The sequence below is a fragment of the Alexandromys fortis genome, unplaced genomic scaffold, assembly GCF_014885135.2.
Source record: "Alexandromys fortis isolate MF-2015 unplaced genomic scaffold, M_Fortis_MF-2015_v1.1 scaffold_31, whole genome shotgun sequence".
In the NCBI taxonomy this organism is placed as follows: Eukaryota; Metazoa; Chordata; class Mammalia; order Rodentia; family Cricetidae; genus Alexandromys; species Alexandromys fortis.
Genome location: NW_026067974.1, coordinates 11,284,815 through 11,302,008, shown reverse-complemented (window position 1 = coordinate 11,302,008; position 17,194 = coordinate 11,284,815). Strand labels below are relative to the sequence as shown.

The 17,194-nt window shown below is 45.4% G+C and overlaps 1 protein-coding gene across 1 annotated transcript; it reads left to right on the top strand.

Moving 5' to 3' along the window:
• The first annotated feature begins 10,381 nt into the window (after nucleotides 1–10,381).
• Nucleotides 10,382–15,939, top strand: LOC126510368 (keratin, type I cytoskeletal 27). Its single transcript, XM_050156907.1, has 8 exons — nucleotides 10,382–10,795; nucleotides 11,463–11,545; nucleotides 11,899–12,055; nucleotides 12,391–12,552; nucleotides 12,636–12,761; nucleotides 14,482–14,699; nucleotides 14,913–14,962; nucleotides 15,654–15,939. Exons 1-8 carry the CDS (start codon nucleotides 10,382–10,384, stop codon nucleotides 15,806–15,808), a joined length of 1,365 nt encoding a protein of 454 aa, XP_050012864.1. The 3' UTR covers nucleotides 15,809–15,939.
• The last annotated feature ends 1,255 nt before the right edge of the window (nucleotides 15,940–17,194 follow it).

Genomic DNA, 17,194 nt, shown 5'->3' with positions numbered 1-17,194 from the left:
CTCCCACACTAGAGGGCAGAATAACGGGGCGGAGCCAGCGCAGCTACTCCGGTCTAAATCTCAGGGAGAATGGAAACGCTTTCTACTATCACAGATAAAGTGACCTTCGACAAAATGCCTCTTTTCTTGGTGACTTTCGCATGATATTGGGTGTTTCTGTTCCAAATAAAGAAAATAGTTGATGGGGACACGCTTCCATTTGCTGGTGGTTAATATTAATTTGAAGATCTTTTTGGAAAACGTTTTCGCTGAATTTCACTCTAATTTTCAATAAACATCAGTATGATCACGTGACATTTAAATTTTAGATATTCGCTAGGCATAACTTTTAAATCCCACCACATCTGCACAAGTAAATTATCTGAGAATGGTCAGAAATTCTCCTGCAACTGACACACTCCACCACGAGATGGCGCGTGTCTGGTATTTTTGTCAACCTATCTCAAGGTTGCCCACAAAATAGGGTACCATTCCCAGTCTAATTGGCAAAATAATCTTTGAAAAGATTTACCTCAACGAAGCATGTGTTCATGACTTTTCTAGGACAAATTATAGAAGGTTTTCCCCATGAAGGCCCAGACAGAAATAATTTAGGCATTGCAAACTGTAGGTCTATTGCAACCGTTCAGCTTTTTAATCGCTGTTAAGGGAAACAACCATAGATTGAAGGGCACAGCTACTTTGAATAAAACTTTATGTAGAGGCACTGAAATTTTTGAATTGCAAATAATTTGACGTTTCATGAAAAGTTATTCTTTCCATGTTTTCAACTGTTTAAAACGTATAAGCCAGAAACTAAAGAGATGGCTCAGCAATAAGAGCGTTGGCTGCGCTTCCAGAGGACTGGGGTTCAATTCCCAGCACCCACACATGGCAGCTCACAGCTATCTATAACTCCAGTTCCAAGGGATCTAACTCCCTCTTTGGGCTCCTCAGGCACCAGGCATCCATGTGGTACTCAAACATGCATGCAGATGGAACACCCATGCACATGAAATGTAAACACTTTCACTTTATTGTTGTTGTTGTTGTTGTTGTTTGGTTTTTGCTTGGGTTTTTGTTTTTATTTTTTTTTTTTGGTCTAGTTTTGTTTTAGATGCAGCCTTGGTTATCCTGGAACCCACTATGTAGTTCAGCCTGACCTCAAACTCACAGCGATGTCCCTGCTTTTGTTTCTCCAGTGTTGAGATTAAAGTCAAGTACCACCACACCTAGCTATAGACTTCAAAAAAAGTTTATAAAGACTGGATCCTCCAGTCATTCGTGCTTCTTGGAACATCCATGACATTTGAAGCAAGTTCTGGTTTGCACGGAAAATCTGGCTCCCTGGGATTGCCAGAGACCCAGCTTGTCCCATCTTGGAGGCTGCAGACCAAACATTTCCTCCCCACTTTGGGTACGGATGGACTCCCTTGCACTGTTAACCAGGTTACAATGCACGAAGGCAGTGCTTACGCTCCGTGCTACGGAGGCAGTATAAACCGTTACAGACAGCTTGCACACTCCCCTGCACTCCTGCATGCCCCACAGTTAATCAGAACTCACTTTACAGAGCACAGGTTTAGAGACACAATTACTGAGAATTTCAGGTTAGCCACAGAGAGCACTGGACCAAGCTCAGGACTCCTCTAACAGAGTCTTTGTATCTGGAGCCTGCGGAACAACTCCTGCCTTGCGGGAGTGCTCAGAGGCCAATGATCTTCGCAAACACTGTCTGCGTGGGATCCCCTTTGTATAAGAATGCCCAGGCAGGCTCAGGAGTACAGGAAGGCACTTTACAGTGAGAGTACCTGCCAGCACAGAAAGACTCAAAGGAGAGCAAAACTCTAACTAAATGCTGCACCTTTAGCTGAAGAAATAACCCAGAATCCCCCGGGTGTCTATTCACAGCACACTGGATATAGAATTAACCCCGGGGTGAACTTCCTTTAAGTTCCGTTGAGTTCACAGAGTGGAAGGAAACATACCGTGCTCAGACTTCAGAGTCGTAGTCTGTTCTTCCTAGAAAATAACTATGCCATTCAGTTCTGAGATTTTCTGTGCTCAGCAGAAGTTAGGGTACCTGGGCTCTGAAGTTCTTCTGATAGATACATGCTCTCCTCCAGTCTCTGAAGAGCCCCCACTTCTCTCTACTGTAGTGGGTTTGAATACTTCAAAGATAAGTCAGTAACCATCTGAAGGAGAAGGAATTGAAGCACTTTGCTTGGACAGTTAGTTTGTTGATTGGTGTGTGTGTGCACGCACTCACACAGACACGTTTTTGGTTTGGTTTGGTTTGGTTTGGTTTGGTTTGGTTTGGTTTGGTTTCTCGAGACAGGGTTTCTCTGTAGCTTTGGAGCCTGTCCTGGAGCTAGCTCTTGTAGACCAAGCTGGCCTCGAACTCACAGAGATCCGCCTGCCTCTGCCTCCCAAGTGCTGGAATTAAAGGCATGTGCCACCACTGCCCGGCTTCACACACACGGTTTTGTTTTGTGGTTTGTTACTGTTTTTGTTATTGTTAACACAAGATCACATTCTGTACCCCAGGTCTGCCTGCAGCTCATTATATAACCTAGACTAACCTCAAACTCATAGCAATCCCCCTGCCTCAAAACAGGGAGAACAGGCATGAACCATTACATCTGGCTTTCAGCACTTAGTTGTTACAAAGGAAACCACAGTTGTCCATGATGTATGGGAGCCCTTTGCAGGAAGTGAATTACCATCGGCTTCCTGTGAGTAGCTTCCACAGGGCATTATTCTCTTTAGTGTACTCCCAAATCATATTCAGAGATACTTCAAGATTGTGTGGCTGCAGAACATAATTTTCCTCTGGACACTGGTTTTCTCTAACCTCCACATTTCCTGCAACTATGTCTTATTTCTAGCAACTCATTCCTAAGCGTTTCTAATTTTTTTTCTTCTATCCCTTTTAATGCATAGGTGATTTTGAGGTGGCAGATGATATCTTAATCTGTTTGCAGGCACAAAATGTTTCATTTTATACAGGAATATTCTGTCCCTTTCCACATTTTCTTTTTTTTCCCCACATTTTCTTATGCATAAGTATTGACATTTTGTGAGCTTTGACCTCACTTTGCTTCCTTTGCTCATTTACTCCGTGTTCTATTTATTTATTTATTAAAAATTTCTACCTCCTCCCATTTCCCTCCCACTCCCCCCACCTCTTCTCCCCCCTCCCTCTCCAGTCCTAAGAGAAGTCAGGGTACCCTGCCCTGTGGGAAGTCCAAGGCCCTCCCCCCTCCATCCAGGTCTAGGAAGGTGAGCATCCAAACAGACTAGGCTCCCACAAAGCCACTACATGCAGTAGAATCAAATCCCAGCGCCATTATCATTGGCTTCTCAGTCAGCCCTCATTGTCAGCCACATTCTGAGAGTCCGGTCTGATCACATGCTCCATCAGTCCCAGTCCAGCTGGCCTTGGTGAGCTCCCATTATTAGATCCGTCACACCGTCTCCATGGGTGCATGCACCCCTCGCGGTCCTGACTTCTTTGCTCATGTTATCCCTCCTTCTGCTCTTTATTTGGACCTTGGGAGCTCAGTCCAGTGCTCCAATGTGGGTCTCTGTCTCTATCCCCGTCCATCGCTGGCTGAAGGTTCTATGGTGATATGCAAGATAGTCATCAGTGTGGCTATGGGAGAAGGCCAGTTCAGGCACCCTCTCCTCTGCACACATATGTAAGGGAGAGTACGCAGATGCCATGGTCACATGTGTCGTGGTCAGAGGACAACCCTGAGTGTCAGCCCTTCAGTTCCATCTTGTTTGAGTCAGGATCCCTTTGTTGCTGGGCTACTATGCACACCCAGATGCTGGCCCAAGAGCTGGCGGGAGTCTCCTACCTTATATCCCAAGTCCTAACACAGACGCTGGGATTCCAGACACTTGCTCTGCAAGTCTGACTTTTACATAGGATTTGAACTTGGGTCTTCACATTTTGATGGCAAGGATTTTTATCCACCGAGCCCATCTCCTCAGCCCCCTCACATTTTTAAGATAATTTTTTAAATCTGTTTTTATTCTGTGAATCCGTTTGTTACACAAAGTCATTGAAATTTTCAAGTTAGTTGATCCTAAAAGAGCCAAAGGGCAGCAGATTGTACCTGCCAAAGATCATATATCAAAAGATGCGATGGACCAGGAATGGTGGTGTATATCTTTAAACCCAGAACTCGGGAGGCAGAAGCAGGTAGATCTCTGTAAGTTTGAAGTCAGCCTGGTCTTCAAAGCAGATACCAGGGGCTATACAGTGAGACTCTGTCTAGATGGAGGTGGGGGGGAAAAAAACTAGGGCTTACAATTTTTAGTTTAGAAGTTTGGGGCTTGAACATGGGGGAAGTGAAATTTCATACATGTATCTAATAAATTTTGATTATTTCTGCCCTCCATCATCCTCTGACATCCCGCTGGCACTCAGATCTTTCTCTTTCCCAGCAGGTGCTCCTCCACCTTTGATGTCGTGTGTGTGTGTGTGTGTGTGTGTGTGTGTGTGTGTGTGTCCCACTGAGTTTAATCTAGGTTGCGTTCATGAGCCTGGGAGAAGGCTCATTTCCTGGAGCAGGGCTGCACTACTGAATTAAGTGTCACCACCCCACTTCAGAAGCCATCCCTTAGGGAGGGATGAGCTTCATCCACGACAAAATGCTGATTGGCCCAGGCTTGTGCTACTCTTGTGGGAGTAACCAGAACCGCTGTGACCATGTTGTGTGTGGAGGACAGATTCCCAGCACTTCTCCCCGTCATCTGGCTTACGTGGACTTTTCCGCCCCCCTCTTCCAGGAAGTCCCCTCAGCCTCGAAGTTGATGATGATGATAGAGATGTCCTATTAGAAGCTGAGCGCCCGCCATCAGTGACTATGATCTCTTTGACCAGCTGTGACTCTCTGCACGTCACACCTTGCCTGCGTGAGCCCTGATGAAGGCTGAGAACGACACTCATCTAGGGGTGTGAATGGAAGTATTTAGAAGGCAGTCTGACAGCCCAGCCGGCCATTTAACAAAACAACAGTAGTAGGTTCTGCCCTAGGGCCTGTGACCTCGCCAGCCACAGGCTCCTGACTGGATCTACAGAGCCAGGCTTGAGGATTTGCACCCCCCAGGAATGAATTCATGCCTGTGGAGTGGTCTCATCTTTTCTGATAGTCCCTTGTCCACTGACAACACTTCCAGCATCTTCGTTCCTATACATTAAAGCCACGTGTGTGTGTTGCATCCCTTCCTTGTAATCTCGTGGCTGTTGGTCTTTCGTGTTCCACAGGCTGTGGTTAACGCTGACTCTTGGTCATACGCCCTTGTTTCTTCATTTGCTTGTTTAGTTTGGTTGAAACATAACTTTAGGGCTCTTGCGGGACCTGCCCTGAAATGACTTCCCTTGGGTAGTACAGAGTATCACTAACTCAGTTTGTTTTGTCCGTGTGCATGCATGTTCATACATGTGCGGGTACACACGTGTGTTCTTTAGGAACACTACCCAACATATTTTTGACACAGTCTCTCATGGGCCGGCTGTCTGGCCAGCATAGGGATCCACCTGTCTTTGTCTCCCTGTCGCTGAAATTACAAGGACGTGTGGCCACCCCTGGCGTCTTCACATGGGTGCCGGGCCCAAACTCGGACCTGAGTAGTGCTTTACCCAAAGATCTAACTCCCCAGCCCTATTGATTTAGATTTTAAATTAATTCACTGTACTGGACTTTTTCGGTCCATGGGAGTATTAGCCTGGTTTCCTGAGTGATCTCTTCACTCGTGACCATTAAAAAATCATTCTTATCAGGCCAAGAGTGGTGGCATGCACCTTTTATCCTAGCACTCAGGAGGCAGAGGTAGGTGGATCTCTGTGAGTCTGAGGCCTGGGCATACCTCAAAGTTCCAGGCTAGCTGGGACTACTCAGAGGAGTCATCTCCACTAGCAGCTTCACTCTCAGAGCGCCCCCTTCAGTGGGTTTCAAACTTCTTAATGCTGTGACCTTTTAATACAGTTCCTCCCTCATGTTAAGGTGATACCCAAACGTAAAATTATTTTGTTGCTACTTCATAACTGTAATTTTGCTACTGTTATGAACTATACTATAAACATCTGATTGGCAGGATGGTCTTAGGTGACACCCGTGAAAGGCAATTTGATCCCAAGGAATTGCAACCCACAGGTTGAGAACCACCGACCCCTTCTTATTAAATCAGGCCTGTGTTTTATTGATTCGATTGATTGACTGAGACAGGTTGGCCTCCAACTTGAGCCTATATTCTTGTTTGTTTGCTTGTTTTTTGGGTTTTCTTTGTTTTTGGTTTTTGGAGACAGGGTTTCTCTGTGTAGCCTTGGCTGTCCTGGAACTCTCTCTGTAAATCAAACTGGCCTTGAACTCAAAGAGATCTGTCTGCCTCTGCCTCCCAAGTGCTGGAATTAAAGGTGGGTACCACCAATGCCTGGCCAGCTCACGTTCTTAAAAGGTTTCTTAAAATTTTTTATTTTGAGGAAAATTGTTCATTTCTGTGTTTGTTTACTGTTACTGTTTCAGTTTGGTTTTGGGAGACTAGATCACATGTAGCCCACCCTCAGGGTCCATATGAAACCAAGGATGACGCTGAATTTCTGGTCTTCCAACCTCTACCTTCTGAGTGCTAGGACTGCAGGCATGTCCTAGGTTATGTGGTCCTAGGACTAGCCTGGGCTCACACTTGCTGGGCAAGCTCACTACCAACTGAGCTACAACTGCAGGCCTGCCAAGTTCGTTTTGAACTTGAACGTCTTTCCCAGACTAGAGAGACCCCTCAGTGGATGCAGTGAGTGCCCGTCAAGCCGGCACACAGTGCGCACCTGCCAGTCATACACCCCCATCTCAGCAGTGTCTGTCGCCCGGCTCAGCAGCATCTGTCACCCAGCACAGCAGTGCATGCCTGTCACCCAGCACAGCAGTGCGTGCCTGTTGCCCCAGCCCTGGGAAGGCAGAGACGGGTAGATACTCAGACCTTGCTGGCAGTCAGAGGACCTGAAACAGCGACCTCCAGGTTCAGTAAAAGACTTGGCTCAAAAAAATAAGCTGGAGAAGTAATGAGGAATCCAAACACTCACACACGTTTTAATTAAAAGCTTTTCCTGTGTTCACTGTTCAGTTTGATAAATTCTTTTTTATTTTTATTGAGTGCTACATTTTTCTCTGCTCCCCTCCCTGTCTCTCCCCTCCCGCTTCAGACCTCCCCCAAGGTCCCATGCTCTCAGTTTACTCAGGAGATCTTGTCTTTTTCTACTTTCTACTTCCCATGTAGATTAGATCTATGTAAGTCTCTCTTAGTGTCCGCATTGTTGTCTAAATTCTCTGGGATTGTGGTTTGTAGGCTGGTTTTCTTTGCTTTTATGTTTAAAAACCTCCTATGAGTGAGTACATGTAATAATTGTCTTTCTGTGTCTGGGTTACCTCACTCAAAATAATGTTTTCTAGCTCCATCCATTTTCCTGCAAAATTCCAGATATCATTTTTTTCTGCTGTGCAGAATGTGCAGTATTTTGTTTCTTCTAAAAGTTAATAACTGTAAGTGGTTTGTTTTGGAAGTTCTCTTTGTTTTCCTTTTATCATACTTGCTCCTGAGTTATCATTTCTCATTTGTAACTTCGAGCCTCTGCCCGTCAGGCTGGATTGACTGTAGTATAAGGGGATTTTTAGATTCTGTTTATTTTCAAGGGGAAGCCTCAATATTTAGAGATGATATCTGTGGCCTGGAATATTGTATGGCAGGCTTCCTTTATGAGGGGTTTGCAGATCTATGCATCTCGAGGTCTTGTTATAGGATCCTTCAGCTTCCTTAGAAAACAGAACAATTATAGCTGGCTGCACAATTTCCAGGACTCAATGGAACATGAAGGTGGTGGGTCCCTTGTTCAAAAGCAGGGAAACATTCAGTTAAAAATACTAAAATTTAGCCAGGCAGGGGTGGCACACACCTTTAATGCCAGCACTTGGGAGGGAGAGGCAGACAGATTTCTGTGAGTTCGAGGCCAACCTGATCTACAGAGAGTGCTAGGACAGGTTCAAATGCTACAAAAAAAAACCCTAAAATGTATCTTTTAAAAACATCTTCTACTTATATAATAGGGATAATGACACTGTACATATAACAGCATAAACTTACAACTGCAGGAAATGATATCACATCATCATTTTATGTACTGCAGTAGGTTATTAAAATGTAATTTAATAACATTTCTTTTTAATTTTATTTTAACTACCTGTGAAGCAGTAGTTTTCCATATGAACATTATTTCTTTTTTACGGATTTCTTTTATTTTTAATGATGTGTATGTATTTGAGCATGTTAGTGTAGTGTAGGTGACCATGGAGGCCAGAAGAGGGCACCAGAGCATGTGGAACTGGAGTTACAGGTTGTTGTGAGTTGCTAATGCAGGTGCTGGGAATTGAACTAGAAGAGTAGCGAGTGCTCTTAATTGCTTAGCCACCTTTCCAGCCCCTGAACATTACTTCTTGATTCAAATTTTCTGGCTTTCTTCTCTGCAAACTTACCTACTAGGCTATGAAATCTTATGTTCTAAGATTATTTGTTTCAAATATTCACAACTGAAAATGATGCCAGTTGTTCCTGGCAAAGGCAAGATTTTAAATTTTAAAAAAATTAAAATTAAAAATGCAAAATTTTAAATTAAAAAAAAAAAACAAGAAAAAAATTGAAGAAAAGAGCAACATGAATAAAAGCACTGAGATGGGCAGGGGGCACCGTGAAGCAGGATGGCAGCAGGAGAAATCTTAGATGGCAAGCCCAAAACTGTGAGCCACACAGTGGCAAAATGTGGGAAGGACAAGGCACAGACGAGAAAGGGAGCACCCAGATGTGGAGGGGTCCTCAGACAGCAGCTGCCTAAGGTAATCAGTAACTAATGGAACCAAGAGGCATAAAAGATAAACGTAAGGAACAATGGTTAAGCAGACACTGTGACCCAGTACTCCAGAGGCTGAGGCAGAAGGACAACAAGTTCAAAGTTAGCCTGGGCAACAGAGTGAGACCCTGTCAGAAGGAAGAAGGGAAGAGGGAAGAAGGAAGAGGGAGGGGGAGGGGAGAAGAAGAGGAGGGGAAGGGAAGGGGAAGAGAAGGGGAGGGAAGGGAAAAAAGGAAGAGGGAAGGGAAGCAAAGGGAAGGGAAGAGAAGGCAGGGGAAGGGAAGGGAAGAGAAGGCAGGGGAAGGGAACAGGAAGGCTGAATTGGAGGTGTGCAGTGATTCATGATAAACCTGAAGTCTCTAAAATAATAGAACCAAAATTAAGGAAGGAATAGGAGGTGAAAAGTAGAGGAGGCAAGTACAGAAATATTCTAAGGAGAGGAAGATACATAAAAATACTAGAAACCTACAGACAGCAAGGGAACAAGAGGCTGTAAACTAGGTCCTTCATTTACAGCTAAAGTGATTAGGGGCCACAAATCCCAATCCCAGAGAACCTAGACAACAATGAAGACCCTAAGAGAGACATACATGGATCTAATCTACATGGGTAGTAGAAAAAGACAAGATCTCCTGAGTAAATTGGGAGCATGGGTACCTTGGGAGAGGGTTGAAGGGGAGGGGAGAGGCGGGGAGGGGAGCAGAGAAAAATGTAGAGCTCAATAAAAATCAATAAAAAATGTAATAGGAAGAGAAAAAGAAAGAAAGAAAGAAAGAAAGAAAGAAAGAAAGAAAGAAAGAAAGAAAGGAAGGAAGGAAGGAAGGAAATGGAAATTAGGGGCCATGGAGACTAATAGATTTCCTCTTATGAGCTGCCTAGAAACATGACTCGGGCAAAAACCTGTTCAGATTAAATGGTAATTCAGCAAGGATAAAAGATCAAGGGAAAACTTTCTGTTTCCAAAAAAAGGACCTTTATTTTAATTTTTATTTAAAACTCAGCTTCCTTCCTCCAGAATCCAAGGCTCTTGGTCTTGAAATTATTTTCAGTGTCTCTGATAAAGAACAAGGCAGATGGTGAATTGCTTGCCAGAGACATGCAGGTGTTGTTGGGCAAGGGAAAGAGGATTGTATTTGCCCCATTGCTTTTGAATTCTTTAAGGAATTGTATACTCCTGGAGCCTAGGAGGCAGGAAGGGTTGCTCACCTTAAATTCAAAGGCATCACTATAATAACTTTGATAATACTCCACCCTGCTCCCTCCCAAAGACAACAAACATCAAGATAACTATCCACCTACGGAAGTGGCCACGGCAGCGTGAAGACATTCATTAGTGCAAAATGTCACCCACTTACGGGTAATTCTCAATGAGCTAGCAAACACCGTTTTGCTAGGAGAGGCAGAGTTTCCCCTAGAGACACCCTAACGTTGCATATATAAAGCAGTCCTCACCCAGTAGGGCATTCACCCTCGGAGCAACACTCCAGCGTAAGCACGATGTCTGTTCGCTTCTCCTCCGCATCCAGACGGCTGGGCTCCGTGAGGCTTTCCGGCACCGGAGCAGCCTTGGGAGCTGGAAATGCGTGCGGAGTGCCAGGCATCGGAAGTGGTTTCTCCTGCGCCTTTGGAGGCAGTTCCTCGGCAGGAGGGCTCGGTATGGGCAGTGCCTCTTGTGGGGCCTTTACGACGAACGAGCATGGCCTCCTGTCAGGCAATGAGAAGGTGACCATGCAGAACCTCAACGACCGCCTGGCCTCCTACCTGGAGAATGTACAAGCGCTAGAGGAGGCCAACGCCGACCTGGAGCAGAAGATCAAGGACTGGTATGAGAAATTTGGACCTGGTTCATGCCGTGGTCTCGATCATGACTACAGTAGATACTTCCCCATCATTGATGACCTCAGATCCCAGGTAAGAAGTACAGGGACATGGGACATATAGACAAGGGAAAATAGAAGAGGTCACAGCAGGACATGGAGCACAGCTTCTAGAACTTCATTGTCAATATTCCAAATAATTTCTGGGCTGGGGAGAGGGCTCAGCAGTTAAGAACACTGGCTGCTGCTCTTCTAGAAGACCCGGGGTTAATTCCCGGCATCTACAAGGTGGCTCACAACCTAACTCTAGTTCCAGGGGATCTGAAACCTTCTCCCAGTCTCTGGGGGCACCAGGCATACACATGGTGCACAAACATACACACAGTCAAGACACCGATACACATAAAACAAGTGAATTTAAAAAAAAAATAACAATTTATATTATAATTACAATCTTTGATCATGACCCCACCCATCTGAAATCAGGCATGCAAGCATCTTTTTAGTAAAATGAAAATATATTTTTAAAAAAACTGCCCGGTGTCTCCAACTATATATTTATAAATGTAAGAGGAAATTTTTTAAAGGTGAAGTAGAAATTAAAATATAAAGTAAAACTGACTATATCTCGAGTTCCCATTTTCACAACACCTGATCCGAGGTGCGAGAAGCATTCCTGTGATTTCCACATGCTACTGGAGTGCAAGGAAATGCACATGTTTTATTACGTCCTCACTCTCACCCACCTCTCCATTCATCAGATCATCTCCGCAACCGCAAACAACGCCAACATCGTCCTGCAAAACGACAACGCAAGACTGACAGCGGATGACTTCAGAATGAAGTGAGTTGAGCCAAATGAAAACAGACCAGAAGTTATCCCGGGACTTCCCTCTTTTCCTGGCGTGTCGTTGGGAGTCTTCTCTGCTCTGTTGTTTGTCCCCTTTGTTTATTTTAAAGCATCGATTAACTCACCCAGTTAACTTAGAGAATTCGGAGCTAACACAAATGATTGTCACGGTCAGAAGGGAAGAGAACTTTGACTACCCCCATTATCTAGCTTCATAGAAGTGTGTCTATCCATGGTAGGTAGTCTGGCTGAAGCTTGTTGTGCTAGGTTAAGTTTTAGGATGACCCAGAAAGTGGGGAGTCTCAAATCTGGTGGGAGAGAATGAACCCTTCCAACACATCTCTAAGGTACGAAAGTGAACTGGCGCTTCACCAGAGTGTGGATGCCGACATCAATGGCCTGCGAAGGGTCCTGGATGAGCTGACCCTGTGCAGAACTGACCTCGAGGTCCAGCTGGAAACGCTCACGGAGGAGCTGGCGTACCTCAAGAAGAACCACGAGGAGGTAGGCTCTCAACCTTCCCTGCTTCATAGCCTGCCTCCTTCCTGAAATAGCTTCATATCAAGACGGTTTTAATTTCCCCCTATGCCTTTGGAATGTTTCTATTACTCCTTCTCAAATGAAACAAACCAGTCCAGGATGGTAGCTCACAGCTACCATCCCAGATCTCAGGCAAGAGGATGGCTGAGAGTCCAAGGGCATCCTGGGCTCCAGAGTAAGACTGTCTCAAACGAGAAAAAGCAACAAACTTCATAAAAAGCTTTGAGCCATGTGGATCCTGTCCACTTGGCTCCCTCCCAACCAGTCAGAGCCTGATGTGGCTGAACAAACCGTTCCAGGAAATGAAGGCTCTGCAGTGCGCAGCGGGAGGCAACGTGAACGTGGAGATGAACGCGGCCCCGGGTGTGGACCTCACCGTCCTGCTGAACAACATGCGAGCTGAGTACGAGGCCCTGGCTGAGCAGAACCGCAGGGACGCCGAGGCCTGGTTCCAGGAAAAGGTAAAGGCAGGCTCGCGGGCACACCCCGGCACCAGGTGTGGATGCCTCTGTCCCCACCCTGACACCAGCTCCTGCCTTTGCAGAGCGCCACCCTGCAGCAGCAGATATCAGACGATGCTGGAGCCACCACCTCAGCCCGGAATGAACTTACTGAAATGAAACGGACCCTCCAAACCCTGGAGATAGAGCTGCAGTCCCTTTTGGCCATGGTAAGTATGAAGGACGAGGCAGCTTTGCTTTGGATGTTGGAAAAAAAAAAAAAAAAAAAACTCCTAAGAATTTTCATCCTTGTAGTGTTACTCACTTAGGATTTTAGCCTCTGATTACTTGTTGACATATGCTTGAAAGTCATGCCTAGCTGTCAGTAAGCCCTGGGAACCTGCAAATACAATTATTTTGACGTGCTCCGGAAGAAATTCATTTTACCTGTATTAAAAAAATCTCTGCAGAGCAGAAATATCTTCCCCGGTTTCCCCACCCAGCCTTCCTGTTGGTCAGTTCATTAAGAGCACTTAAATTCCTTTTAAGTGGCATAAATAAGAAGCAAAGTAGAGGTGTGAAGGTTGAGTCTAAAGCGAAACGCGCCTAATGACAGTAATAATCACCCTTTTCATTAAGGGTTTGCCCAGCCGCTCACCCACAGGTTAGCCTGCAATGCCCCCTGAGGCATAGGCAGGCCGTCTTCACAGCTCACGTCAGTGTCTCCAGAAGAAGAATCAGATTCAAAGAGGGGCGGTGACTCCCAGAGTTGCACAAATGGAGACAAAGAATGGGACTTCCTCTCCCACTTGCCAGACCAGAGTCTGTACCTTTCCTCCTATGGCTAGGAGACGGCCAGGCCTGACCCACAAAAGAATGCATGCGCTGATGTAAATGTGTTAAAAAAAAAAAAAAAAAACAGGCCTCGTAGGAAAATACCTGGCTTCAAAATGGTCAGTAAATACTGTCACCTCGCCAGGCAGGGTGGTGCACACCTTTGATCCCAGCACTGGGGAAGCAGAAACAGTTGGATCTCTGTGAGTTCAAGGCCAATTCGGTCTAAATAACTTGTTCCAGGATTGCCAGGGCTATATAGAGAGATCCTGCCTCAGAAAGAAAGAAAAGAAGAGAGAGAGAGAGAGAGAGAGAGAGAGAGAGAGAGAGAGAGAGAGAATACTGAGATACTGCCATCTCCATTTGTCAACAGTTTAAGGGGCTGGTGCTTTTCTTTAGATCATCCCTTACATACACTGTTTATATAGCTGACTCTAGAAAAGCAATGATTGGCAGGACTGATGATGAGGAAGCAAAATGTAGGGGGGCCTTTGTTACTGAGAAAACTGGAAGCTGCTACACCCCATAAGTGCATCAGTGTATATGGCAGGGATCTTTTGGCTGAAGCCTAGAGAGAAACAGTTTCACCTTTCTGGATTGACAAGGACCATTTGCCACCATCTATATGATTATCAGACAGACTAGTATGGCGTGAATATTGAGCAAATGGAATCTTCTAGATGAAAATGGCTGTTGGCGTATATGTGCAGTGTATGTTCATGTGTATGGTGCCCATGTGGTGTGTGAGTGTGTGCTCATGTGTATGAAGGCCAGAGGTCAACCTCAGGTGCCGTTCCTCTGGAGTTCTCCACAATGTTTTTTGAGATAGGGTCTCTCACCTGTCTCAATCTGGGGCTCACAGGTTCAGCCAGGCTGGCTGATCAAGTGATAGACATCCTGTCTCCATTTCCCCAGCCCTGGGACTACAAGCACACAGCTGTACCTGACTTTTTGTGTAGGTGTTGGGGATGGCTCCCAGGTTCACATGCTCGCAGGGCAAGCCGTCTCCATGGCGCTGGGGAGGAGTGATTGCCTTGTGGAAGGATGACTCTCTTCTAAGAGGCTTCTTCTGAGTCGGAACAGTGATGTCGTCTAATACCATCTTTTAAACCACAGAAACACTCTCTGGAGTGCTCCCTCACCGAGACGGAGGGCAACTACTGCACACAGCTGGCTCAGATCCAGGCTCAGATCAGCGCCCTGGAGGAGCAGCTGCACCAGGTCAGGACTGAGACCGAGGGCCAGAAGCTGGAATACGAGCAGCTGCTGAATGTCAAGGCCCACCTGGAGAAGGAGATCGATACCTACTGCCGCCTCATCGACGGAGACGAGGGGTAGGCACTGTGCCTCTAAGGCCTCTCTTTAAGGTTCCTAAAAGTCACTTGAAGCTACGGCAGGTCTCTGCAGTCCAGATCATGGGGGAATGGATGCACAGTCCCTGGTATTATTTCAGCAGCTAATGAACTCCAGTTAATCTCTGCTTCTCGGTTGCTTTAGCACAACACAGAGATGTAAATAATGCAAAAATCTCTTTTTTTTTTTTACAGCTCTTGTGTTAAGTCAAAAGGCCCAGGAGGACCCGGAAATCAGATAAAGGGTAAATTAAAAGCTCTACAAAACCTTCAGTGGTTTCTTCTCTCCTCTCTTTGTTTCTTTCCCTCCTCCTCCTCCTCCTCCTCCTCCTCCTCCTCCTCCTCCTTCATCCCTGCATCCCTGGACCCTCTCTTCCTCTTGTGTGCAGGTGCACCTGTAGGTGGGGACCAAAGGACAAACTCAAACAGTGATCCTCATCCAAGGCCCAGCTCTTTGTTTGAGACAGGGTCTCTTATGGACCTAAAGCTCGCCAAGTAGATGAGGCTGGCCAGTCAGTGGCACCCAAGGATCCTCCTGTCTCCACCTCCCCAGACCTAGGACTTGTTTTATGTGGGTTCTGGGGATGGAGCTCAGGTCCTCATCATTACAAAGCAAGCACTTCGCAGGTTGAGCCAGCTCTGAAGTCTTCCTTTCTCTTATTTTCTGTCTTTTTTGTTATATATGTTTCTTTTGTTTTGTTTTGTTTTTTTGAGGCAGGGTTGTGTGTGTGTGTGTGTGTGTGTGTGTGTGTGTGTAGCACTGGCTATTCTGGAACTTTCTATGTACACTAAGCTGGCCTCGAACTCAGAGCTCCACCTGCCTTGGCTTCCTGAGTGCTGGGACCACCACCACCCAGCATAGTCTATATTTTTCAAACGCTGAATTATTTCCCATCTGTGAATTAAAATTTTCATGGTTTGTCTGTGTCGTTTCAGAACCATCTAAAACCGCCATCGTTAAAACTGTTGTTGAAGAATTAGATCCCCGTGGCAAGGTTCTCTCCTCCAGAATTCATACCCTGGAAGAAAAATCTACCAAAGTTAACAAGAATGAGCAAAGAAAGGATGCCTTCTTGAACTCCACTGCCTAAAATGAAGAGTCCTACTTTAAAATACCAAATCTAAGCGGTTTTCCACAATAGGGCCCTCTTACGTTTCTGCTTCTCTCCCAGTGAGTGAAGACAAACCTTTTAGACTAGTGACATTTCTTTGGCTTTCTCTCTGGTGGTGTTTCAATAAATGTCTTCCTGTTGCAAGCTATCCTGCCTAGTTCTGGTTCATCACTGCATCTGAAGTAACCCTCCATGGGAGCTAAGCTCCGCCTTTAATTTCCTCTGTTTAATCCATGGCGTTTTGCAAGTTAGGAACTGGTTGAATATGTAATGGTTGTAGTCTTTTCATGTGTCTACAAAATTTTAATCTCCCAACCTTCCACACATACTGGGTGTATATATGTTGAGTGCTAGGCAGTGAAAATAAAACAGCTACTAAAAAATTAAAAATAAAAACCAGTTCCTGGAGCTGGAGAGATGACACAGGTTCAGTTCCCAGCACCCACATGGAGAGTCATAATGCCCTGTAACTCCAGTTTCAGGGGATCCAACACCCCCTTCTGGGCCTCCTTGGGCACTGTACAAATACAGTAAACACATAAATAGGATGGCAAAGCACTCATACATATAAAATAATGATCTTGAGTATATATAGTAGACTCAAGGAAGTGAAAATAGAAAATTGAAGAGTCAAAAACATCCTAAGGAAAGATGATACATGTAGATTTTTTTAAAGAGAAGAGAGAGAGATTGCATAAGAGGGAGGGTGAAGATTGCAAGAGCCAGAGGAAGTGGAAGAGTGCTGAAAACCAGTGTTTTCTGGGCATGACCAGGCTGTAATGCTCATGGCAGCTTTGACTCTGTGCACAAGACCCACACGATACCAAGCCAATCAATTTCCAGCATCAGAGGCGAAGGAATTTGTGAAGTCTCACCCCTAGCTAAGGAAATAATTGATGGCTACTGATGGCTGATAGGGGAGTGAGAGTCCACAGCTCAGGGAATGTGGTGGAAAAGTAGGTGGAAAGAATATAAGATCTGGAGGGTGGGGAAGAGTGCCATGGAATAATCTTTGTACACTGTGAACACATGTTGATCTCATTGGTTTAATAAAGAGCTAAATGGTCAATAACTAGGCAGGAAGAGGTTAGGCAGGATGTGCAGGACAGGGAGAGAGCTCTGGGATGAAGAAGGGTGAAGTCACTAGGAGAAGCAAGATGAATATGCCATACTGAAGAAAGGTACTGATCCATGTGATAGCACATAGATAAAAATGTGGGTCGATATGTAAGAGCTGGTTAGTAGTGAGTCTAAGCTATTGGCCAAGCATTTATAAGAATAAGTCTCTGTGTGGTTATTTGGGAACTAGCCGGTGGGCCAGAAAATTCCACCTACAGAGGAGTGCTGTGGAATGCTGCCTTCTGG

Excerpts from the sequence above, each read along its gene's own strand:
- LOC126510368 (XM_050156907.1), top strand. The coding sequence starts at position 10,382 with ATGTCTGTTCGCTTCTCCTCCGCATCCAGACGGCTGGGCTCCGTGAGG. Across the intron at positions 12,056-12,390 it reads TCAAGAAGAACCACGAGGAG|GAAATGAAGGCTCTGCAGTG; the intron begins GTAGGCTCTCAA and ends AAACCGTTCCAG. Across the intron at positions 12,762-14,481 it reads TGCAGTCCCTTTTGGCCATG|AAACACTCTCTGGAGTGCTC; the intron begins GTAAGTATGAAG and ends TTTAAACCACAG.